The sequence below is a fragment of the Choristoneura fumiferana genome, chromosome Z (assembly GCF_025370935.1).
Source record: "Choristoneura fumiferana chromosome Z, NRCan_CFum_1, whole genome shotgun sequence".
In the NCBI taxonomy this organism is placed as follows: domain Eukaryota; kingdom Metazoa; phylum Arthropoda; class Insecta; order Lepidoptera; family Tortricidae; genus Choristoneura; species Choristoneura fumiferana.
Window position 1 is genome coordinate 19,694,742 of NC_133472.1, and position 27,855 is coordinate 19,722,596.

General features: G+C 35.4%; 1 protein-coding gene across 1 annotated transcript; it reads left to right on the forward strand.

The window, feature by feature from the left end:
- LOC141438978 (gustatory receptor for sugar taste 64b-like) lies at nucleotides 1–27,067 on the forward strand. The gene is made up of 12 exons (XM_074103071.1): nucleotides 1–105; nucleotides 8,637–8,700; nucleotides 10,229–10,370; nucleotides 10,517–10,635; nucleotides 14,291–14,467; nucleotides 16,515–16,672; nucleotides 19,754–19,876; nucleotides 20,000–20,160; nucleotides 24,103–24,156; nucleotides 24,754–24,916; nucleotides 25,133–25,222; nucleotides 26,918–27,067. The coding sequence occupies exons 1-12, from the start codon at nucleotides 1–3 to the stop codon at nucleotides 26,969–26,971; spliced, it is 1,410 nt and encodes a 469-aa protein (XP_073959172.1). The 3' UTR covers nucleotides 26,972–27,067.
- Nucleotides 27,068–27,855: the final 788 nt, after the last annotated feature.

Below are 27,855 nucleotides of genomic sequence, written 5' to 3' on the forward strand. Positions count from 1 at the left end.
ATGCCGCCACAGATGCCGCCTAGCAAGCAACCGCTCACAGTTTGGCTTACTGTCTGCGCTGCGCTCCAGCCCGCACCGCGCCTCGCCGTCGGAGGCTTCTTGTTGGCAACCGTGTAGCATCGCCTTTATTGTCTAAAAGTTCCTCGTGAACTTTTTTTTTTAATAGGTAGTTATTAATTACGTAAACTTAACGGACAGACCCGGGTATTCTATTTTACGTAATTTATGGAATCTCAATTGTCACAGATTTACTTTGCGGAGGTTCATAAAAATGAACTATAATATTTTAACTCTGCTTCTCCGCTATTGATTAGTAAGCTAAAATATTGCAGTTTAATTTAGTCCAAATGTTTAGATTTTTTGTTTCAGCAAACTTCTTGTTTAACGGCACAGCATTTATTTTAACTATTCTGCTGTTACGCTTGGCGCAGAGTTATTCAATTTTTTTAAAAGGAATACTTCAACTTGAGTATTGTCTTGCCGAAGTACGTTCAGGCAAAACACTAAAGTACCTCTGTAAATCCAACACCGTTGTATTTATTGTCATGGGATTGGCTTTAGGTATGAACGAATCCTTACTTTTTTTCGCAGGCTTTTATATACTTACTGAACTTTAAATTTGTATGTATAGTGAGATTTGGCAGCAGTTTGCCATGTTGTTAATTAGACCTAGCCTTCTCAAAAATCTGCGTCATCACTATACTTTCGTTACTGTTTCTATACTCTTCTATTATCTTTTACTCTAATTTAAAATGCATAGACCATGTTGTAAGAGTCGAGCGTTTTAAGGCCTAATTACGTACAGTTGCATACAATATTTTATCTCCATCCCATTCCATATATTAAATCCTCTATCATGTGTTCCGTAAACCATTGAGAGTGACCTGCATTGCAACGAGAACTATGTCTGCAACACGAACTGCGCCCGGTGCGCGCCCGACAACCTGCGCCTGCTTGTGCGCGCCACGCTACCGCACCGGCACCGGTACTGTACTGATGTATGAAATCTCATTAATATTGAGATTTCTGTATCGTAGTGACCATTACGATACAGCAGTGTTCATAATAGAATCCAATGTCGTAATGCAGGTCATTGTCTATGGTTTTTGAACGCGTAATGGTGGGTTTATTATGTGGGTGTAGATAAAATTTGTTACTCTATTTCTTTTTGCAGTGGAAAATTTACTATCAGTAGTGTTTGTAATGAACCTGGTAATGGATTGTGTCGATGAGTTCACATTTTCAGCGAAGGTTTTCAGAGCATATTTTATGTTTAGGATGCCAGCTATCTACAAACATACTCCATATAGTATCTGGAAGGCGATTTTATTAGAGGTATTTTGATTAAATATTCAGAATAGCAATTTTTTTTTGTGTCACGAGTACCATCAGCCAAATAAGTGGTCTAACAATTTTTAAACAAATTCCTATCAAATGAATATGTCACTAAAGTCGAACTTTCAAGTTGACAGACACGTCTATTGGCATTATTGTTTTATGACATGCAAACGATTATCAACTTTAAGATGGTCGACCACATATTTGGCTGATGGTACCTATTTCTATGTTTTCACTTACCCAAACTAGTATAAAATAATGTGAAAAATATTCCAAGAGCACATTTTTCAGGTTTATGTCACTTTAGCCGTCCGTAGCTCGGTGATTCTTCGCACCCCCCGCCCTACCGTTACCATGGCCGCTACTGTAACCAGGAGTAGTAGGGTTGCCGAGAACTGGGGGCCGGGGTAAAGGTTGTGCTGCCATAAAAGGTTTTGCCTATAATCACAACGCTGGGCAAGCGTGTTGATGATCGCAGAACTAGGCCACTTGCACCAGCAGCGCTGCTGCCCGTTCCTGGCCTGTTTAATTTTGCCTTGTTGCTTTTGGATAGTTATTCCGCCATCTGTCGGTCGCCAGAGCCTCGTCAGTTGCTAGCAGGGTGCACCACGGGCGGGTGAGGTTGAGATTTTGAGTTCCCCCTGACACCCCTTAAACTTAACTTAAAAAATGTATGACAAAAAAAAGGAGTAAAAGATTTTTATGACAACTGCCATTATGGTTTTAAATGGTTCGGAGTTATGATCGGTAGTAATAGTGACTAAGTATGAAACTGATTATGACAGAAAATTGTATGACAAACATTTTCGGAGTTCCAATAATCAGGGTTGAAAAATTACGCCAACTTTGGCGCACCCGGGCTGCTGTAAAAGTTAGTGAGCACTGTGTTTGCCTGTCTGGTATAAATGTAGACGGAATATTTTTCTGTAGAGCTGTTTGTTCTATAGATGCCATAAGTAGATTGGAGACTTTTTTTCTGCTGGTAATCCCTACTAATATTATAAATGCGAAAGTAACTCTGTCTGTCTGTCTGTCTGTCTGTCTGTTACCCTTTCACGTCGAAACCACTGATCCGATTTTGATGAAATTTGGTATATAGGTAGTTTGAACCCCAAGGATCAATATAGGATACCTTTTATTCCGGTAGAGGGCGCCACCGCGCGATAACCTAGATCCGCGCAGACGTAGTCGCGGGCATAAGCTAGTAGAGTTATCTATGTAACTTTTGGCCACCGCTGTGGACTTCCAGCCACCATATCTTTTTTATGAAGTCAAATCTTTACCTGCATCTACTAGTATTGTAGCTGATGTTCTTCTGAAGCAGTGCCCGGTATACAGCTCCAGGTTAGGAAGATTAAGATACGCTGCAACAGTTTTTCCCATATGGCCAATGGTGTTTATACCAATATTTTGTGCAACAAATTTCCCTTTTGTGGATTCTTTCGGAAGTTCGACTATTGCATTCATTCGGACGAAGAGCCATATAATATATTTTTTGCATATTTCGTAGTACTTCCCAGTAACAGTAAAAGTCCGATCAATTCTGTTTTTCGTGTTCATCACATGTACTACCAGCGTATCATGTGCATCTATTATGTCATCTATTTTTCTCTGCGACAAGCACCAAGTACCCATGATCACAAATAAATAATTTTTAATCCCGTTTCCCTATCGACCATAGACTTGAATAAACAAAACTCATTAAAAACCTCATTCTTAGACGAAATAAAATATATTCAAATCATACGCCTAAAATCTTGTATAAAAGTCAAAGTATATTTATTTCCTTGAAAAGAATTTTCAGACATTGGACGACAGAGATCCGAATGAATGAGTTCCAATTAAGATGTTGTTCTTTTGTGCGATACGGACTTGAAAGGTTTTTTCGCCTGCTTACCTTCTATGCACGCGATGCAAGGGTTTTTATCAACTGCGTTGTACACTATACCAAGATTATTCCGTTTTAGTTTGTCTAAATGCCACAAACGAAAACTTGCAATATCACTTTGTACTTCTAACTCTGATAAGGGTTTGGGGGGACTAACTGAACAATCCAGCGAGTACAATCCACCACAAAAGGACCCATGTACGAGTAAAACCGCTTCACCTGTACAAATAAATATTTAGAATTATAAAATGATACAACCTTTCGTATCAAAAACAACACTAAAACCATTTTCAGTAGCTTTTTTAACAGAAATTAAATTGGTACTCAAATTAGGAACATATACTAAATTATAAATCTTAGTAACTTTACTGTCACTTCCCATTTTAAAGTCATTAACAATAAGCACATTACCTATCCCTGCACTTGATTAAATGTCTCCATTGGCGATCTTTACTTGATCAGTAGTAAATCCATACTATATACTATACTATATTTATTATTTATCTATATATATAAAAGAAGAAACTGACTGACTGACTTATAGATCAACGCACAGCCCAAACCGCTGGGGCTAGAAACTTGAAATTTGGAATATATATTCCTTAATAGATGTAGACGCGCACTAAGAAAGGATTTTTCGAAATTCCCACGGGATAGGGATATATCTAAACTTTTTTCACTTCTTTGTTAGTAGTCGAATCTCTGAAACTATTGAGCCGATTTTAAAAATTCTTTCACCGTTAGTAAGCTACACTATCCTTGATTGACAAATGTTACTTTTTATCCGGGATAATGCAAAATTCCCGCGGGATAGAAATAAATTAATTCAATTTCGGAGCTGATTTAAAAAATTCTTACATATTATGTAATATGACTATCTCCAAATGACAAAGGCTACTTTTTCTTCGGGAAATTACAAAATTCCCATGGGATAGAAAAAACTGAATGCAACTTCGGGGATAATTTTAAAAATTCTTTCACCAATAGAAAGCTACACTATTCCTCATTAGTATAGACTACTCTTCTTCGGGAAAATGCAAAATTCCCGCGGGATAGAAATAAGTGAATTCAACTTCGGGTCTGATTTTAAAAGTTTTTTCACCAAAAGTAAGCTACAGTATTCCTGATTGACATAGGATTCGTTTTTCCCGAAAATGAACAATTCCCGCGGGATAGAAATAAGTAAATTAAACTTTGGCACTGCTTTTAAAAATTCTTTCATATTATATCATATGATTGACTCTCCTCGATTGACAAAGGCCACTTTTTTTTCGGAAAATCCAAAATTCCCATGGGATAGAAACAACTGAATTCTTCCACTAATATAAAGCTGCACTATTGCTGTTTGGTATAGATTACTCTTCTTTGGGAAAATGCAAAATTCCCGCAGGATAGGTAGAAGTAAGTAAGACAATCCAAATTCGGAGCTGATTTTAAAAATTCTTTCACTAATAGTAATCCGCAGTATCTCTGATTGACATAGGCTGCTTTTCTACAGAAGAATGCAAAATTCCCGCAGGATCGAAATAAGTTAAATCATCATTGGGGTTGATTTAAAAGGATATTTTACCAATTGGGAGCTACATTATCCCTGATTGGCATACGCTACTTTTCTCCGGGAAAACATAAAATTCCCGCGGGATAGCAAAAAGTGAATTTAACTTCAGGGTTGATTTATTTATAATTCTAACCTAACTCTACCTGAACAGTACCATGACTGGCTGACTGACAGACAATGCATAGCCAAAACTACTGGTGTTATAGACTCGAAATTGGCATAGATGGACCTAAAGTAATACAGAGATGCACTAGGGAAAGATTTTTAGAAAATCCCATGGAATAAGAAAATATCTCAACTTTGTTTTTTCTTTGTTTGTTGGGGGTATTCTTTGAAACTACTGAGCTGATTTAAATAATTCTATTACCAATAGAAAGCTACAATATCCCTGATGGATAGACTTCTTTTTTTTTAATGCAAAATTACCGCAGAATAAAAATAAGTGAATTCAATTACGGGGCAGATTTTCAAAATTCTTTCAATAATAGAAAGCTACGATATGTCTCTCATACTCTCAGACTTTACAATTTCTCGAGATACAATCCTATATCCTATATCGTGTAGGAAGTCGCCGGCAATAGAAACGCGTAGCACTTTAACGTCTTTAACGTTTCAGCGAAACAGGGTTTCAGAGTTGGTACGAATTATGAATGATTAATTACGTATGTAGGTTGATTTTTAAATTCCAAAATGTGCACCATCTGCCTAAAAGAACGTCTTACTGTATTTATATTTCCATGTAATCCTCCAAAAAATCAATCAAAACACGAAAAAAAGGATCGCAGAAAGTAAATGTATGTTAATTGTTACCCCAAATTTAACGCGAGCGAAGCCGCGGGCAAAAGCTAGTAATATTATAAATGCGAAAGTAACTCTGTCTGTCTGTGTCTGTCTGTTACGCTTTCACGCAAAAACCGCTCTACCGATTTGGATGAAATTTGGTACAGACTTAATTAGAAATAAGTCGTTATTTGTTTGAGCTTTTTTGAAAATTCGACCTGTGAGGGGATGAAATAGGGGATGAAAGTTCATATGGAAGGTCGTCGTTATGATATAAATTTTGGAAATTTCCAGGGGAATTTTGTAAAATCCCGAAAATTTCAATTGCAACTACCAGACCGAATAGTTTACGCGTGCGAAGCCGCGGGTAAAAGCTAGTACTAGAATAAAACGTCAGTATAGTTTATCTGTCAAGTCAACTGTCATGAGTGTCATATCAGCCATGTTGCTTAGCTTACACATGATTACAGCTCGCACACTTTCTTCGTTAATTTCTGTTATTTTCAGATTTCTATTCAATTTAGTCTTAATTGTTTTCTAAAGGACGTGACACGTGACTGACGTAAACATATTTTGTAAAAATGGCACCGAAAAGACGAGAAGAAAGGCTGCAAGCTAAATAAACAAAGGAAAATAAATATTACATATCCTTATCACTCTCATCTATCGATAACTGCGGGCTTATTTGCTTATCAGTGCAAATAATTACTTAAGAAAAAGAAGAGAGAAGCGGAATTTTGTGACAACTTGAACGTTAAATTTGGGGTAACACAGATTTACTTTCCTTGGTCTTTATTTGATTTTTGGAGGATTATACTACAGCACAACGTCTCTAATTTTTCTCTCTTCTTCTATTTATAAATGTTGTGAGTTTGAGGTTAAATCTTCGAATTTAAAAATCAAACTAGATAATCATAATTCGTGCAATTTTTGAACCCCATCTTCAGTTCAGGGGTGTAATTTTAGAAAACCTACGTGTTTCTTTTGCCCGCGACATTGTACATATCTACGCGAGATAGGAATAAGTGAATTCAATAGAAAACCACACTGTCCGTGATTTAATTGAAACAGGCTTCTATTATTTCATGTATCGATTTTTAAAAAGCTTTCACTAATAGATTTTTTTAATCAGCTCAGTTGTTTCAGAGATTACCCCCAACAAACAAAGAAACACACAAAGTTTAGATATTTCCTTATCCCGTGGGAATTTCGAAAAAGACTTACTTAGTGCACTTCTATGATACTTTTATCTGCATGTGCACCAAATTCAGGCCTTTAAAATCTGTAGTTTACTACGCTTTGTCTGTCAGTCAGTCAGCCAGTCACTAATTAATATGGCCATGAATAAATTGTCAAAAGCACTCTAAAGGCAAACAAATATACAAAATTAATAAGTGTATTAAAATCGAATCCTGGGTATGAATTACTAAGTATAATAAATAAACTAACACGGAAAGAAGTTGAGATTACAAATAATGCAAATAATGTGAACAAAAACACTCAGCAGCATTTTGAGCACTGTACTTGCCAATTACTTTAGTTGATTTTGAGAGAACGTACTCCCATTTGAAATGGATATTTTCTAGCAGACGAAGAAAGTTGACTGCTAAAAATTTAGAATAAATATTAATTATATATTGTCACAATATACCTAAGTAATGTCGCAGAATAAGTAATAGTACAAGTGGCAATGTATAAAATATTTATATAATATTCAATCCTATATAACTTTTTTTTAATATATTGGCTTTAGTACACTTGACTACCTGCGTACGATCAAGAAAACTGAATCTCGTACTAGGGTGGAACATTTTCATACCCAATTTCGCTATGATTTCTTTAGCAGATGTATGGGATGTCAACATGACATCAGTAGCACAAAGGTTCCACCCTAGTACATGAATATCAGTTTCTTTGACTGTACCTTACATACAGTACCTATTAATAACTAAGGAGTAAAATTACTAAGTATAAAAACTTTCTTCTGACAGCTCGAAAATTAATAGATTTTTATTTTTTATTCTACTGGATGCAAAACGAGCAAGTGGGTCTCCTGATGGTAAGAGATCACCACCGCCCATAAACACACCAGGGGTATTGCAGATGCGTTCCCAACCTAGAGGCCTAAGATGGGATACCTCAAGTGCCACACAAGTGTCAAGTGTCAAGTTTGTAAACGTTGCCAACTGACGTGCCCGCTAAATGCCTCCTTTAGTGCTATGTTTGTTTATATATTACGCTAACTATTTCCCCGATATTTTTTGTGTATTTTTTTTATTACAGGGACATGTTAGTCATCTATCACATTTTCTGACATGACATGTCCATTATTTGTATAGCACGTGATTTTAGTCAGTATTGGAATGGTTAAGATAATAATGTCGTTTCATGCCGTCTATTTACGTACTTTATCACGCATGATATGATTAGTCAGGGAAACTCTATACTTGATTGGATGTTAAAACGAGAGCTTGTAAAGAGGTTATTGAAAGTTTTGTCTATTTCGTTATTATTTGCGCACTATGAAAAAATCTAATGTCATTAAAGTAGACCAAGCCATAGGTGATTAACATAGTTTTTCTCTTGTAACAATAAGAATCATGTTTGATAACTTATTCTCTTTGTATTTTTCTGCTTTACTATCCTGTGTTGTACAACTTAATCTACAGGGTGTACAAAACTGGTCGGTCCTGGAGGGAAACTGCCGTAAATCTTTTAGAACTAAAAATAACTGCATTTTAAAATTGAATAAAATTGTCTCAAATGTTTACTTGTTTTTCGTATTAGAATTCATGATACAATAAAAATAATCTTAGATTTCCCATTTTTTTAATCGAGAATGCAAACTTTATCCTGAACAATGATCTAATCTACTAGCATAATAAAGAAGCGAGTGTTTACTACTTTAATTTTTACCTGGTTCGATTCCCCGGTAGGACAAGCCAATTTTGGAATAATTTATTTGAATAAAATGAGCTAACTAAAGGATTTAAAGCAGTTTATTTTCAGAGCCCATCAATTTTTTTCACCTTGTAGTATAAGAACTGGTAAATTGCAAATATGTTTTAACAGGAACGTCTGTGGTTCATATGTATCGGGAGTTTGAGCTTAGAAGTATTAACGATAGACAACCGAGGTACCTGCTTAAGTAATGAACACAGATACGCATTGCACAAAATTTAATGACGACGTAATACTAGCAGAAATATGTGCAACGTTTCATACCACAATTATATTTCAGGAACCAGGAAGGTATTTCAAAGATTTTTAAAAAGAAAGGACGCCAAAGAACAGGTATATAGGTATTAATAAACTGGATTAGCAATAAGTTATTTAGACATAGGGAATATCTTCGTAGTATTAAAATTTTATTAAATTATTTTTAACTGAACTATGCTCGCTGCATGCGCCATACTTACCTTATAGTCTCTCTCTCCACATCAATAGACGCAGATTGGCTTGGGAAAATATGTTTTTCACCTCAGCACCTCAAACAGTCAGGTTTTGCTATGATAAATCAGTGAGAAAAATCGCATTTTGCTCACTCCGTGAGACAAAGTAACTTTTTAATTTTTTTTTTAAATGCTGAGTAACAGTGTTGGGTCTTCTTACTGAATTCCAAATATTTGAACTTTACTTTGATCTGTCATTTCACATCAACACGAAAAAAGCGTGAGATAGGATCAAATGTGTTTATTACAATCTTAAATTAAATTTTTGATATTAAAAATATATCGATAGATACTTAATAAATTACATGACAACGAAATATTTCCAAAATGTAAATTTTCCCGATCTTTTAATAAAGTACTCGTATGCAACCTCGTTGCACGAAAGCCGCTTCTCTTGTTTTTATAAAATAATTCCGTATACTACCTCTGCAGTTGAAATAAATATTTGTTAAATTGAATGAATTTTTAACAAGTCTATTTATGTTTATGTAATAGAAATCTTAATAAAAATCATATTTAAAGGTTTAATAACATTTATAATAAATTATACGTTTATGGTTCAACCTTTTGAATGACCCCAAGAAGAGGCTGTTTGCAGTATTAAAAAATAAGTGTGACATACCTAGCACAAGAAGTATGAGATTTGTATTGTATCTACTGGACACTTTTTTATTGTTTTAAATGTGATTATTATATTTGTTTCTCAATAATCGGATTCTATTTAAAAAAAATGTGTTTGTTTTGTAAACAGGTAGGTGTATGTGGTTTTATTCTTATGTTACATTTAAATTATGTTCTCGCTGCTGAGGTGAAAAATTGTATGTGTCACACGAGACCAAAGTTTTTTTTCATCTCGTGTATTTGAATCCCTTGCTGCTCTTAGGATTCTTACCTAGAATCACTCGCTGACGCTCGTGATTCAATTATAGAATCCTTGGCTTACTCGGGATTCAAAATTAACACTCGCAACAAAAAACAACTTTGCTCTCTTGTTGCACAAATAACTATTGTCGCTCTTAATGCTAAATTGTAAATATTTTTTGATCGACTTTTCTTTCTTCTCTTTTTTAAAAAAAGTCGCAGAGCAACAGTGGTAAATTTTTATTAAATTTAATTCAGATTATATCGTTTACGTTTTCTGACATCTGTCTTTATGAATGTCTTTACAATTATCATAAAATGGTGTCAAATTACATGTATCGTGTTTAACAGATCGATTAAAAAAGGAAGCAAATCCTCAACTTGTGGCATTTCAACGAGCTACTAAGTGGTTAATTGTTTTGGGACAAACTGTGGGATTGATGCCAGTACTCGGTGTATTATCTAAACCTCCTGCTACGATCAGGCAAGTATGGTCAGTGAACAGGGCAAAATATTGTAGTGAAGTAACGCCAAATATTTAAGGGTCCCGGTACCATCATGCTACTTAATAAATTTAGTTTGTAAGAAATATTAATTTCTATACTTTTAAGTTGTTAATTTCTATACTTGATTTTCCAGGTTTAAAGTTCTCTCATTTCGGTTTTTGTACAGTGTTATTTTGGGTGCGTCGCAAACCATGATTGCCGTAATTTGCGTACAGAGACTATTTCGAGCGAGTTTGTCAGTAAAATCGATTAGTAAGTATGATTAATTTTCACAACACCGTATTTTATAGGGTTCCGTACCCGAATGTCAAACGGAACCCTTTTACTGTCGCATCAGTTTCCGCTTGTCTGTCTGTCATAGGACAGTATCTCGCGAACCATAATAGATAGGTAGTCAACTGAAATTTCCATATAATATGTATTTTTATTGCCAATACAGCAAAAAATTAAAGGGGTCCCTATACAAGAAACGTATTATTTTTTATTTTTGTTTACAAAGTAAATGTTTTCCTGAAACCGGCTCGCGCTTGACCAGTTTTTATTATTTATTGATATATGTAGTATATTTACTACTTAACTATTTACTTCTATTTCATTCCAAGTTTCAGATTTTTATGTTTAACCAATATAGAGATTTAATTTACCTAACGACCACAAATAAAAAAAGAGGGGTTCCCCATACAAGAACCGTATAGGTACACGTATTGTTAACGGCGTTGTTTTATGAACTCAAATATGTGAATGTGAGTGCCTACTTACACCTAGTCAGTATAATTTTTTAAAGATGTATGGAACCCTCTGTGCGCAGGTCCGAATCACAATGGCTGGTTTAAAAAAAACACATTTGATTCATACTTTATTCAAAAACTGCGTCGTTGTCATTTGTTACGTTACGTTATTTGTTAATTTTATATCGTGAATCGAATCCAAATATTCCGATAAAGCTATATACTAACTAGGGCACTAGTGCTAATTAAATTACAATTAAGAAACTCTGATTAATTATAAACAAAAACAGAATGTCTTCCCCATTTATCATTCTCCATTGTCACCCTACATGGACCACGTGACTTGCAACGCGTTGTTTTCCTTTAGTGCAAAGGTTTTCTTATGTTTGTCAAGGAAACAATAATATAATTTTTCTTTACATGGTCTATTTACTTAAAAAAGATACAGTATATTGTAAAGTAAATTTTAAATGACATGCTCGCTTTGGACACTTGTAAACACAAATTTGCTCGATCGACGCCTCAAATTATTCTTTATCCTTCTTAAAACCAAAACGTCGGCTTTCACTGTCTCAAATGCTCTTTCGATTTTCTGACGCAGTTCCAGTACAGTTTCAGACGGTTGTTCATAAATTCGCCGTTTGATATCTCTCCAAAGATAGAAATCTAAAGGTGTCAAATCGGGACTTCGCGGTGGCCATAAGATAGGCCCGTTTCGTCCGATCCAGTGACCCGGGTATTCTGTATCCAAGTGGGCACGAACTGCGCAGAGAAAATGAGCTGGGGCTCCGTCGTGCTGATAATGCAAGTTGATCAAGTACTGATCCCGTACTTCTCTCAACAAATCTGGAACCACAGTCATCAGAAGTTGTAAATAGTTTTGTCCTTCAATTAATTTATGGTCCAATCAACGCATTATTGAGAATGCCTGCCCACACACATTAAGACTGAACCTCACTTGATTGATTGATAGCCATCTCTTCGCGTAACATGTGGATTTATTCTACTCCACTGGTGCAGATCGGACATTTTGAGCAGTGTCCTCCTATCTAACGACAAACTTATCTGGCTTAAAATTTATATATATAGTCATATATTATCTATAATAGCTACATGAACAAAATATATGCGACGGTCTCGTCTAAGCTAATAAATTTTACGTCAATAATAAAATTAAATAAATAAACAGAAAACCTGAAAATAAAAATATAAACTAGCAGTGACACTATGGCTAGTACCACCAGAGTTGAGTCCACCATTCTTTAAATGTTATAAAAATATGTGTGACGGTCTCGTTTAGGTTAATAGATTAATGAAAATTTACGTGAATAATAAAATTAAATACAAACAAAAATAAACAGAACACTTGAAAATAAAAATACAAACAATATGGTACTTACGTACTCGTAGCAGTGGCACTATAGCTTAGTACACCAGAGTTGGGGCCAACACAAGAATATGTCACGTAATGACAGCGGGATTTTGACATTCACCCATTCATTCATTCATTCTCTTTTTATGCAGTGAGTTCTTCATGTAGCTGTGTGTGTAAAATCATTTACTTCAACTCTCTTGGAAATACCTATATTATAATTATACGTCGTTGAATAGGTATTATTTCGAACACGCGCTGCATTCGGTTTTATGGTCTTGTATGCTAGTCTTGTTCGTTTTAAACAGCAACGCGAAATGAGTTTGCGAAAAAGTTTATTTCAGATTTTTTCTCGCTTTTTCGAAACTGGATTAAGCGACTCCCAACTCGAAAAATTACACTCGTTTGGCTAAGGCAAGTGTCGGTCACCGCGCTCTATGTCGGGGCTCCGCCAATGTGCTTGCGCCTTCCTTGCCGTCGGCGCGACGCCCGTGACGGCACCCAGCCGTAGTGCTACGACTATTTAACTATAGTAGGTACTTTTCGGATAGGATGGGTACGGTGACACATGTCATTAAGCAATTAAAGGGTTGTGCCAATGTAAATTATAATCGATTTATTGCGATTCTCGATTAAATATGCTAAGGGTGTGTAATCGATTTTATTAGTGGTAGTTCATATTTTTAACTAGTTTTTGCCTGCGGCTTCACCCGCGTAGCAAGTGTTTTTACTTGTCTATCGGGATTTCACAAACCATGCGGTCTTCTTTGGCACTATATCAAAACTAATAACGGTAAAAAAAATAACAAGAGCCGTGGTGGCTTAGTGGTTTGACCTATCGCCTCTCAAACAGAGGGTCGTGGGTTTCAAACCCCAGCTCGCACCTCTGAGTTTTTCGAAATTCATGTGCGGAATTACATTTGAAATTTACCACGAGCTTTGTGGTGAAGGAAAACATCGCGAGGAAACCTGCACAAACCTGCGAAGCAATTCAATGGCGCGTGTGAAGTTCCCAATCCGCACTGTTCTGAGAGGAGGCCGGTGCCCAGCAGTGGGACGTATATAGGCTGGGATGATGATGATGAATTCAAAACATCAAACAATACGAAACACTCGATACATTGACGCATTTAAGGACCTTCGCTCTTGTACTAATTGACAGATGATTGGAGTCTAACGATTTGACAATATTGTGGATTCGATTCGGTCGATAAGCAAAGTCAAGCTCTATTATAGAGTTCCGTTTTACGCAATGAAAGATGACGAGATTAAAATTTACTCTTTTTAGTTTTAAAACATAACAATATATTTTAAGTGATTTTTGTTTATTATTACGAAATCTTTTAAGCTATAGAGAGTTTTTTTTTATTCTTTCGGTATTCAAGTATATTTTTTTAAAATTATTGGCCTGAAACGTTCATGGCGTGGAATGAAAAAAAAAACGCAAGTGTCACGGTACTGGTCTAACTCCTTGTATTCGTTCATTAAGTACTGGCAGCATAGTTTCATTTTTAAATATTATAATATTAAACGGACGCAAGGGTGTTACGCAAGACTTGTATCCGAGCTGCCAACGAAGCGAGTTGATTTTAAATACATATAAAAAGATCATAAAGACGTGTTTTTAATTTAAATAGAGTATTATTAGGATAGTGAACCGTCCGTCCACTACAGTACCCATCCTATCCAATTCGTGCTGGCGTTTGGTTGACGCTTGATTGACGGCGAGTCCCAAAGAGGCTAAGCGATGCCTATGTGTGCTTATCATTTCTTGATGCCCGTACTGCGACTTTTATGTATGTTTCAGGCTTTGTATTATTTTACTCGGCGAGCGCCGCAACGACCATCCTTTTTATCCAAGCAGCAACAAAATGGCCTAATCTTATTCAAGAGTTACCGCATTACAAGTTGGACGAGTACGTAGACCCGCGAATCAAAATAAAATGCAACGTCGCCATAACCATATTTCTGGCATCCGCTATTGGTCTGTATATTTTTGAACTGTAGTAACAAATAACGATACCTTTATAGGTTCAATTGTCGTAAAGAACAAAATGCCACAGCACAAACTAGATTAATTTACTAACATAAAACATTGTATGCTCCAATGGGGCAGATTATTTGCGACTCCCTATCAAACTTGTAACATCTTCACCAACGTGTATACCATATTCCATACTAATATTATAAATGCGAAAGCGTGTGCGTTTGTATGTTTGTCCGTCTTTCACGTCGAAATGGAGCGACGGATCGACGTGATTTTTGGCATAGAGATAGTTTATGGGCCAGAGAGTGACAAAGGCTACTATTTATCCCGAAAAAATGCACATTTCCCGAGGGAACAGCGCGCGATAACCGAAATCCACGCGGGCGAAGCCGCGGGAAAAAGCTAGTCATACAATAAATATATTATTATTATGATCAACGAACCCAACTGAAATTAATACATTTTTACACAACAATAGTAATATTCCATGAATAAATTCACTGTGAAAATGTTTTTTACGAAAATGTATCGTTACGTAATCAATAATATAATTATTAAATAATTACTAGCGTATAACTATAGCAAAATACTAAATATTCTTACATAATTGACTCATGCAGTTATAGTAATCTACAGAAAATAACAAGTATAAGTTATACTGAAGTACATATACCCCAAAATTGCATTACTTTATTTATAAGAAAGTAGTGTAGAGGACACTACTCGTAAATTTTTAACTATCTTATTTAACGTTATGGTAACCAAACTATCCTGTAAGGACAAGAATTCTAAAAGCACTTTACGACAGATTTTACAAAAAACGGTTTTTTGCTTCTCCTAAAAAGTGGCATTTAGTCCTTTACGACAAATGAACCTAAAGTTATCGTTTACCTACCTCTTAAAACGTGTCGATTACGAAGCGACGTCATCCTCATCACAGACAAGAATAAATCCTTTATACCTACTAAATATTGTTTTACAGTTCACTGCTTTTATAGAAAATGTAGGAAGTATAAGGAGCAACTAACATGAAACGGTTCCTGCTAATCAGGTCGTAAAGGCCAACAAAATAAAAAAAAAGCCTTAAATGTCCTAAATTAGATACGGTAACAGAATATTACGTATAAAAATAAAGGTCGTAAAGGGCAAACAATACCAAGTGAGCCCTATACATCCATATTCATTACATGTCTTGAATTGATTCCGAGGCATGTGCAGGTTTCCTCACGATGTTTTCCTTCACTGTAAAGTTTGTGGTAAATTTCAAATGTAATTCCGCACATGAATGTCGAAACACTCAGAGGTGCGGGGCCGGGGTTTTGAACCCACGAACCTCTGTTTCAGAAGCTATAGGCCAAACCGCTAGGCCACCACGGATTTAAAAAAAATGAGCAAACTACTTCCAGATTTTCAGTTATTTAATTAACACCTTGTATACATAAGTATGTTTATCCGTTGTCTGTATCCATTATAATATAGTGTAATCGATTCTACTCTCGATTCTGATCAAACTACTTTCTGGTTTTCAGTTATTTAATTGACACCTTGTATTAGTACATATGTTTATCCGTTGCCTAGTATCCATAGTACAAACTTGCTTACGTTTGTGACTAGGTCAGGTCAATTGGTGTCAAGTGTCCCATGATAGTTATTTATTAATAACCTAACCAACAAAAAGTTGGAAAACCCCGACTTTGTCACTTCAAAGTTTAATATCTCAAAAACGGCTGAACCGATTTTGATAAAACAAGTCTAAGAACCATCGCTAGAAAACCTGGTATCAAATTATAAACCGCATTCAAATCGGTCCACCCGTTTAAGTGTTACGGTGCCACAGACAGACAGACAGACAGACACACACACACACACACACACACACACACACACACACACACACACACACACACACACACACACACACACACACACACACACACACACACACACACACACACACACACACACATAGTGGTCAAACTTATAACAGCTTTAGATAATATTACTTAAGCTTTAGTTTTTATAACGTTAACAATATTTATTCCAGTGGAGCACATCTTTTCTCTACTGTCTGCTTATGCCGCAACATTGAGCTGCTCATCTGATTACGGGTGGATATTCTATAGCAGGTTCATTAAGTACTCTTTTCCATGGATCGCAGAACTGGGTCTACCTGACAATTTCATAATTCGTTTAACTACGCAGGTAAAAATCGTAGGTACTGTCTGGTAATAAGTTTTTTCATTCGTTTTTTCATTCGTCAAAAGAAGTAATAAGATGAATTCATAATTTTGTTTATTTTGTAAGTAGGTAAATACGTAACTTACCTTACTTACCTACTATTAGATGTGTTTCAAATAAATCTTTCATTCATTCGTTCAAAACGTACTTACAAATAACACTAATAATAAACTTGTTACATAATATTAATTCGATTTACATTTAATAACGCGTTTCCTGGACTCATCCACCTTCATTCCCTGTTGTTCAGACTTTTTTACCCGACTGCATGGAGTGGTATTGTTTCTATTCCGAATTTCATCCAATTTGGTGCAGTGCTTTAGTTGTGAAAAGTTAACTATTTGTATATGATTAAAGGTCAAATTTAGATCCAAACTGGCGATTAAAAACCATAAATAGTGTACTGTAGGAACTAGGCTGTATACCGCTGGCAGGTGGTAAAACTGACCACCTGGCAGGTTAGATTAATCTAGTTTTGTATAAACTGATAGGTTTTTTTATATTGTGTTTCTAGAATATAACTTTAAAACAGATTGACAGCGGTATACATGCCGGAGGGCAGATTGCTGCCCTGCATCTGCAGTTTCTGGAGTAGATGTCTCAGTCTGCTTAGATGCATTAAATGCCTTTCTAGCAGATATTGCCACTGACTGTGCATTGTTGTACACATCAATAAGTGTTTCAGCATCCATGCCAGGTGGCACTCCTCCAAGAGCAAATTCTGAAAGAACATTCAACCTAGCAGGGTTGTATTCTTTCTTCTGGTGGGAGTACTGCTTAACCACTTTGGTGATCATAGCATTACGTAGGTGTTTATCAGTGACCCTCTTTGTAGAGGATATCATTGCGACTATAGCACAAGCTATATCAGAATTGGGTAAGTGTTGTCCACCAGCAGTGGTGCTTTCATTTAGCATCAATATCACCTCTACTTGTGTCATTTCAAGTTTGTTGGACATATCATTTATAGACTCTTTTGAAAATACAGCACCACAGAGTGGTGTCATTAAGACCTTTGAGATCTTACTGTATGCATATTCTGCTGCTTTACTGAATGTGCTCATTGCTAGCATGCCTGCTTGCTTGAATGTGAGTATCAATTTACCGTCAACCTCATTTGATTTAAAGACTGTTTCTTTAAAAGTTGATACTATTACAACTTTAATAGATAGACAAGTAGTCTTATCATCATTCGTTTTAACATATGGGAACTTGAATCTAATTGCTTTGTCTCCTTTTGATTTTTTCTCATTTCTAATGTAAGGCCCCATCTCGAATATCATTTTGGCAGAGAATTCAAGTGCCTTTGATGGGACATTCTCTGATAGTGCTTGTCCAAAATCTTTGCAGTAACTCTCAAACTTTTTGCATAGATCACCATAGTTGAAGTCGACTGAAGTGCTGCCCTCCGGCATGTATACCGCTGTCAATCTGTTTTAAAGTTATATTTTAGAAACACAATATAAAAAAACCTATCAGTTTATACAAAACTAGATTAATCTAACCTGCCAGGTGGTCAGTTTTACCACCTGCCAGCGGTATACAGCCTAGTTCCTACAGTACAGAATATTTCTTGAGTTAATAATATTATGAACGTTTTGTTTCTTACAGCATGTTGTTTAACTCTGTTACCTTAGGTATTTTATAGGAAGACGTTTCTGTTTTTAACAAAATTAAGTTTTTTTAATTGTTTTCAAATTATGATATGAAATGTAGCAAAGTTAGTCTTGCTATAACTAATATTATATACACTTAATAATGAATGCTCATTATTTCCTTTACCGGTACATGACAAGTTGTCATTGACAACCATAATAGCAGATTATTCTCATGGCATGGAAGTAGGCAATTGCTGGCTGGGCTGTGAATGCGTGCGTATTAATAAGAAGCCAGCAATTGCTATTCCTGCCGAGACTAAACTTGTGTAGGAAAATAGGTTGTCTTAAAAGGTGGTATAACTTTCTTTTCTTCTCGCCACTTCATGAAATTTTCGTATTCTTTTAAATATTTTTCTTTTGTTTTCGTTGGAAACAAATTATTTATTGCCAAATTAGCTGCGTCTTGTAAGTCTGGTGGCGTACATTAATATCGCTTGAACTTGAACTCATTTTCTTGAATTTATTTATACACAGTTCTGCTTCACGTGAAAATATACTAATATGACATTTAATTTTATTCCGATACAATGTTTATGCTTCCCGACTTTTTCTATTAAAAGAACTGCAGGTGTATTTTAGCAACGAAACACACCACAAGCTGTTTCAGACACATTTAAAAAAGTCCGGAGTTTAAAACAAAATAACTGATTTTGGCAATTTGTGTTGGCCGTAGGGATAGGACTTGAGCCACCTTATTACCGTTTTATCTTTTTTAAAAGTTTGAAATTCGACAATAATTAAATTTGTATGCAATAATTTTTCGCTTACCATAAACTATGCACTTCGCCTTCTGATATGTAAAGGACAGGAAGGACGGATGGATGGATGGATGGATGCATGGATGGATACATGGATGGATGGATGAAGTATTTCCTCACATTGTTTGAGAAAAGCACTATACAAGCCTCGGCCAGAACAGGGATTGCTGGACTCGTTTTATCCTGCCTCGTCTACGACTCGGCCGTCTACCCCGAACTCGTCCATCAATCCCTTACTTCATGGCCTCTGCAGTAATGTACTATTTACCATTAGTATCGATGAACAAGACAATAAATACTATTTCCATTCTATGTACTCCATCAATGACATTTCTATCACTTGCGCTGCCTATGGTGAAGATGAAAACTGTTTACAGTTTTTTTTCGAACCGAGCGGAAGTTTAGTGACAATACACTGATATCATTATCGTTAATTGTAGATACTATCACACTGAAAGTTATTCCTCGGGAGATAGATGTAATGAAAGATTGTTAACAAAAAGGGATTCTTACGTTTGACTTAGCAATTTTATGAAATATCAGTATCCAGTTTTCCAGAAGCAAGTCATTATTAATGTTACACGGTCAATTAATAAAATTTAAATGCAAATAAAACGATTAATTTTCAGTTTCTAAATATTACTGCAACGCTAGCGTGGAGTTATTCGGATTTATTTATTGTTTGCATCAGTTTATATTTGAGCTCAATATTGGAAGGAATTAACAATAAACTGGTCAAAAATAAAAATAAGGTAAAGATAAATTTTTATAATAATAATGCAGAGCGCGGAGTGAAAAAAACTTCAGCATACTGTTGATTTTTTAATATTACTTATATTTTAGACACATCTATTTTTTTTTACATTGCTTAATAGTTGCAGTATTCATGCTCAAAATTTTGGGTTTCGATGCGCGAGGATTACAGCCGCGCGGCGCAGTTGGTGCGCGCTTTCGACGACGTCACTTGCGTTGTTGTCTTCGCGTCCTTCGCTACCAACTTGATCTTCATCTGCTTACAACTATATAATCTTCTATCGTAAGTAAGAAAATATGAAACATTAACATTTGCGCGCGACTCTTTCTGCCAAGTATTTGTTTATCGGGATCCCGCAAACTCCCATTTGTCTTTGTGTAATTTTAGAAGAATTTGTACAAAATCAGGTCCAGGCATATTAAATATCTTGAAATCTTCTGATATTTAGTCTAAAAACCCTTTAATAAAAATACGCAAATCGATGGTTTCCATAATAAAGACCGATGATGATGATGATGAACCTAGAGATTTTTCTGGCACGAACGATGCAACGCTAGTGACTTCCATCTGATACTTAGTTTATCGATTGCTTATAAGTGGCATATATCAATCAAACCAAATCAATTTATTAATAATTTACATTCTTGAGAAGTTGCGAATAATGAAGAAACACCCACTTTTTAATTTCGTCAGGTCCATATGAAATCGTTTTGTTCTCTTCGAGAATATTCTTGTGGTTTTCTGTGTTAATGTGACATGTGAGGTTATATTTCTTTGGGACGATGTCTATTTACTTCGCATTTGGTGCAAAATAAAGTTGAACCAGGGAATTCGATTTCCGGGAAATTTACAGTAAACGACTTAATCCTCTCTTCTCGAGACCTTTTTCTGGGCGGCATATTTTTAAACAGCAGATTTTGTTATTTCCTTTGCTTAATGTGCAACGCGAAAGAAAAGACAGTGCTTAATGTAAATACTAGGTTTTACCCGCGGCTTCGCTCGCGTTAAATTCGGTGTAACATAGATATACTTTCTGCAATCCTTTTTTCCTGTTGATTGATATTTCGGAGCATTATGTGGAAGACACAGACAAATTATTGGAATTCAAAAATCAACCTAAATAACCATAATAACAATCATAACTCATACAAACTTTGAACTCTTGTTTCACATATTCAGGGGTAGAATTCCAGAAAACGTTAAAGTACCTATGAGTTTCTTTTGCCCGCGACCTCGTGCACGATATAGGATAATTCCCGCGGGATAAAAATAGTGAATTCAATAGAAAGCTACCCTGTCCTTGATTGAATGAAAACAGGCTTATTTTACCCCGGGAAATCGCAAAGTTTCCTGCGGGATATACATGATTGTTTAAATCGATTAAAAAAAAACACTTTACTAAATAGAAAGCTACAGTTTTTGACTGACATTGGCTACCTACTTTCTCCTCGGGAAAATGCAAAATTCCCGGGAGAGGCGGGAGATAGAAATGTGACTTCTACATGAGGACCACTTAAAAAATCTTTCACTATTAAAAAGCTACACTATTTTTGATCGACGTAGGCTACGTTTATCTCGAGAAAACCTATTTTAAAATCCTAAATTTTTAATTTTTTTTGTATAAATAAGTCTAAAGCCTTTGCTAAATAAGGATAGTGTAGCTTTCTATTGGTGAATGGATTTCTTGTAGTTTCAGACATTATCCGCAACAAACAAAGTTTAGATATTCCTTATTTTTAGCAATAACTCAAAAACGATATGCCTATCCGATTTTTTTTTTTTTTTTTTTTATTTGACTGTATGGCAAACGAGCAAGTGGGTCTCCTGATGGTAAGAGATCACCACCGCCCATAGACACCTGCAATACCAGGGGGATTGCAGATGCGTTGCCAACCTAGAGGCCTAAGATGGGATACCTCAAGTGCCAGTAATTTCACCGTCTTTATATTTTTTTATTGTTTTTAGAAATATTGATTTTCATTATTTAACACCAAAACTAAGTCTAAGTAGCGCCCATCACATTACACCTATGTACTCCGAATTTCATCGACATAATGTTTTGTAGTTCTTGAGTAAAATGCCTGTGTGTGACATATGGACGGTCAGAACAAAACTATAGGTTCCGTTTTGTCGTTTCTACTACGGAACATAAGAATCTGCTTTTAAGGCCAAAGGTTTAGGCGGAGCATTAATGAGTTAGTGAGTCAGATCTTCTCTTTTTAATCCCCAACGCAAAAAGAGGGGTGTTATAAGTTTGACCACTATGTGTGTCTGTGTGTCTGCATGTCTGTCTGAGGCACCGTAGCTCTTATACGGAAGGACCGATTTGAATGCGGTTTTTTTATAGATATTTTTGTGGAACTTCGAAGAAAAACTATTTAATCTTAACAAAGAATATATCTGTTATTTTATTCCTCTTCACGAATGTATTCGCTGTTTCATACTTAATCCTAACATAAAAAAATTACGTTTTTCTTATACAAATTTCCATCCCCCTTTTTGCCCCCTCAGTGGTGAAATTTTAAAAAATTGAGAATCACTTATTTATTTCTATTCGAGAGTTGTTCACTTAGTTTCAGAAACATACTCGCAATTGCAAAAATAACGTTTTTCTCATGTAAACTTCCATCCTCTTTTAAACCCTTCTTTGAAGAAGTAAGTTTAATAATTTTAACAAAAAAATAAAGTTTTCGCTACACAAATTTCCACCCCCTTTTTACCCCTGTGGTGGAATTTTTTATTTTTTATTTTTTTTACTCGTTATGGTAAGTCATATATAGGTAGTCATTCACGATGACGCGTGCCGTGGTTCTTATTACAATATCATTAATGGCTAATTTTGACAATATCACGCGTCTTCGTGGATGGCTCTATACTCTCTTAATTCTGTTCAAGTGCCATTCATTAAAAATTCAGAATCATAGTTTCAAAAACAACGTTTTTTCTTTTGCAAACTTCTTTCCCCTTTTAAACTCTTTAGGGGTAAAATTATCAAAAAATGTGAAATAGGAGACAAGAGTTAATTAAAACTGTTCATTCATTTCCCTTCACTTCAATGTTCATTAAGTTTCATAAAACTAAACGTAAAATAAAAGTTTTCTTCTACCCCCCCCCTCCCCTTTTTCCTCTTCTAGTTTCCAAAACCAATTATATTATTTTTAGTGTTTTTTCATTTGTCTTTAAAACTACATGCTCATTTAACATATTACTATATTAAAATAAAATGTTTCCGTACTAACTTCCTCCCCCCTTTTTACCCCCTTAGAGGTAGAATTTTCAAAAACAGTGAAACATGTGTTGTTTATTTATGTTTAAAAGCAATTTCACAAAGTTTTATAATGATATCTTCAATTATAACATTTTTCCCATACAAACTTTCACACCTCCTTATTACCCTTTAAGGGTAGAATTTTCAAAAATGGAGAATTACTTGTTCACTTATATTTTTAGAAGAATCTCTTTCCCAAATTTCATAGTCACAAAGAAATAAAAATTTTACATACTAACGTTCTCAAATGTCATAAAAGGAACCTCTGTGCAAAATTTCAGCTTTCTAGGTTCAAGGGTTTGGGCTGGGCGTTGATGAGTCGGTGATGAATGAATAAGTGTATCAGGACTTGTATTTTTAGATATATAGATTTTTTCTTCTCCATTTCATTTTTGTTCATGACCATGAATAGAATAAGGACAATGAATGTAATAAGTTTTGATTACTTACGATGGTGTTCATTAGAGGAATAAAATTAAACGCGTGTTACTATTTTGCCATCTTCTTATTACACCGATTTGTGTAAATTTCCGAACTAGATATAAAATATGTACCTATTCCTCTATGACGTTGAAGTGGTACTTATCGATAACAGAATTGTCGATGTTATTATTATGTCAAACACTAACCACACGGCGTTCGTGCCAGAAAAATCTCTAGGTTATGGTGTATAACTTGCCTAAATTTGTAGTTTCATGAATACTTTTAATGAAATACTTATATTTGGAAACCTATCATCTATAGTTTTTTTTTTATTAGATTTTAACTCATATTTTTGCTTTCTGGTACACATGATATACTGACTAAAAATCAATTTATATGGTGCCTGCACTGTGTCAGCAGGTCAGCACTCGGCTCTGACTTAGCGATGGACTGACGTCACCGGCGGAGGATTGAGTGCAATGTGAACCTGTAATAAAATAATTACGTTTAAAAACATTAAAACTTCGTTTCAGAGATGGCGTTCGTCAGAAAATGAACTCGAAAAACTGTCCAAACATTTCACAAGGGTAATTTTTGAGATATTTATTGTATTGTTACGTGTTATATATGTCAGCTTCTTTTGCTTACCTATACAAAAAATGTTTACGACACATGTGTTAATTAGAATGTATGTTCAGGGCCCATTTCACCACTCATTGATAAATTATGCCCATTTCACCACTTATTGATAAATGTGACAGATTAATTGATCCTCTCTGTTTATCTCGGTCTCTCTTGTTTTCGGACATAACAAACAGAAACGGCATCACAGTAATATCTACCATATAAAATGTATCAATGAGTGGTGAAGCCTTGGGTAACCGTCGTTAACATCAAATAAATTCCTTTATGAAATTGACAACCTGTAAGTATAATATAGTATTTAGTAGTAATAATAAGTTACTTTATTGTAACAAATGACAAACTGTTCTAAACTTGCCGTGAAAAGTATTATAAACTGCGGTAGTGGAGTAAAAACATATTAGCAGGAATACGTAATTTAATCTAATCACTGATCTGAATATAGGCTCACTCAAGCTAATAAGTAATCCCTATAATAATACTTACAATAAAAACGCGCATTTACCACTACAATCAATATTATAATATCAAAGTTCTTTCAGGCCCTTAGGAGGATATGAGAACGTAATTTATTTCACCTACTCTATGGTGTTTGTCTTATTTCGATATTTGTCTGTCTCTCTCGTTGCTGCTCGAGTGCACACATCTTCGCAATCTTTGGCTCCTGCTCTCTATGGTGTGCCGTCATCCGTGTATAACGTTGAGGTATGTATAAGAAAGACACGTTGATTTATGCGCTGTGTCAATGTTGCTTAGCGGTAGATAAACATTGCTAAGCAAATACGAAAAATAAATTAATGTTAGCTACTTATTGCGAGTCTGTTGAGTATCTTCTTTAGAAATAGTCCTTCGTTCGTAATAATGCGTTCAAGTGACCAAATCACGCGTTATAAAATTGGTAATGAAAGTTGTCTGTTTTAGGTTCAAAGATTTTTGGATCAAGTTCAACATGACACTGTAGCTTTGAGTGGTCTTCAATTTTTTTACGTCACTAAAAGTCTCGTACTCACTGTAAGTACTAAGTAGTATAACAATCTTTATGTTCTGCTGAAATACAAGTTGCAGGCTACTTACTGGTTTACAAGTTTCTTTATACATAGTGAGCTCATCATACCGGACAACCCGTAAAATACTTAAAAACATAACCCTCCTTCGGCCAGTCGGGTAAAATCAGGATGCCAAAAAATACAATTCATTAATGTCTATTGAACCTCGATACGAAGTTAATCGTAAGTATATAAAAATCGGTATACGGCATGGCCTACCAATCCCTACAAGCTGTATTTGTAAATTATTAAATGTGAATAAGCCGAATTAAGTAGAAATATTGAGATTAAAATAAAGACTAGCATATTTAATAAACACAATTTCACATCAACCTTAATTAAACTCCTTAATTTGAATAAACACATAAATTGAGAATACGAAAGTATAGGCCACATGTAGCTACATTTCAGCTATGAGGCTGTCGTAGTGTTTTGCAATTGTGACACTAGATGGCGAATAACCAGAATGCGCTTGCTGGGCTTGCCCCGCGCTTGCACACATTCGTTGAAACTATTTGAGAGAAACATGCCATTCTCTTCTAACGACATAAATAAGACAGAGACATCATGCATCTCTACTCGTCTAGGCTCAGTTGGTGAGCTTGTTGGTTGTTGTCAGTGTACCGTATCCTTAGTGTCTCACTAGATGGCATAAGGTATCGTGTTATTTGTGTTCTCACTGGTGCCATCTATTGGAAAATCGAAGGAAAGAAAAAAATCCAGTTGAATAGCCAGTATTAGGGTGATACCATTTGCTTGTACTAGGTGGTGTCTCTGTTATATTATCTACTTTGTGGTATACGGTTATGAAATCTATGGAATCTGGGGGCACGGCAGTGCCCCCGCCAAGTCGAGCAAAACAAAAACAAAGGCACGGCCGTACCATACTTTTCTCGAAGCCATTCAGGCAATTTTCAACATAAATATTACAACAAGCACCGCTAAAACGATTTTCTTAATTTTTGCTACATTACATATAGCTGGCATGCACGTCATTCACATTTTGTAGACAAACAAACCAAGCAGTAGTGTTTACAGTAGTGTTGCCGATCGATAGTCCACTATCGATAGCTTTTCGATAGACTATCGATAGTTTGAGCAAAAGCGATATCTTTTTTCATGCAATAATATCGATATTACTGCTGTCTAATAATGCAAAACTATCGATACTACTGAACAGAAAATGAGGTACATTAAAAATATTAAGTATGTATTCACGATTTTGTTAAATATAGTTTCCCTATTTACTCGCAAAGTCACATTATTGTAGCTCAGGTGGCCCTGCTAGTATAAACACACGTAACTTTAGCTACTTACTCATCAATACGCTACTTGACGTTACATTACATAGTAAGTAAATGCGCACATAAAACTCGTTACCGAAACGATTTCCACAAACTTACGTGTGTTCGATGTTGTTTGATTTGATTCCAATTTAATCCCATGCGAGAATAAAGTACCTTGATAAATGATATTAGAGACAGATTTAAAAAAAAATGCGATATTTCATGTTGTTGCGTGTACGAATGGTTTTTTTGTTAGTTTTTAATCTCACTTTTGCAAACAAAGCGTAAGCTTATCTGTAACCGATAAGAAATTGCACATAAGCATCTATTCTATGAATTAGGATCAATAGCTCACCGATCATAACTTGTTGCAGGTGGCTGGTACAATTTTCACCTACGAGCTAGTATTATTGCAATACGGAGGCTAACAATATTATATACCTACTGAATATTATATACTGTACACTGAAGAGCTGAATCGGTGTTTGCAAGAGCAAATAAGAAAAAGAGAAGCGACTCCCACTTTTCACTACCTACACCAAATAGTATATAAAATAAATATGACGTGATACATCAAGTTTTTTTGTTTCAGATTAGCAACCTTATTATTGTACCAAAATATGTACACTTTCGGGCGAATGAAAAAGGTTCAGATTATTATGGTAAACACTTTCTACTAACAAGGGACATATGCTTGCTTAAATCAATGTCAAAACTGTGAAATTGACGTAATTTCGGCCTAATGTAAAGTCGTTTTATGAAGGGGATTTTACTAAGCCAGATGGCAAATTTAGATCAAAAATTTTACTTGCACATCAACAATTTATTCCTTAGTAGAAACATTGGCCTAGATTCTAGAGTACATTTATATGATCTCTATGCCTGAAAAAGGGTGAAGTATGTTTATTAGTGGCATGCCAATTATTTTACCGTCCTGCTATTTTTGAGCATTCTATCTGAGGCAGGGGTGAAAACTGATTTGGTAGTAACGAGAGCAAACGTGTTTATAATGAGCATGCTAGTATCGACCTGTTGTTCGCAACAGGTGAATAACTATAACTGGTAATGAGCACGCTACCAAATAGCATGTGTATTTGGAATGTTTGCTTTGAGCATGCTCATTCAGTAGCACGCTTAAAACCAGCATGCGTGACTGCCCTGAGCGCATAGCTGCTTGTGACACTAAAGTGTGATTTCATAATACATCCTACTAAAGATATCTGAACCTCAGGAATGCTACTTTTTGTCCAGATATATACAATATTTACGTGCAATTTAACAAACTTTAGCACTGAGTCTAGGTTTTCTTCAT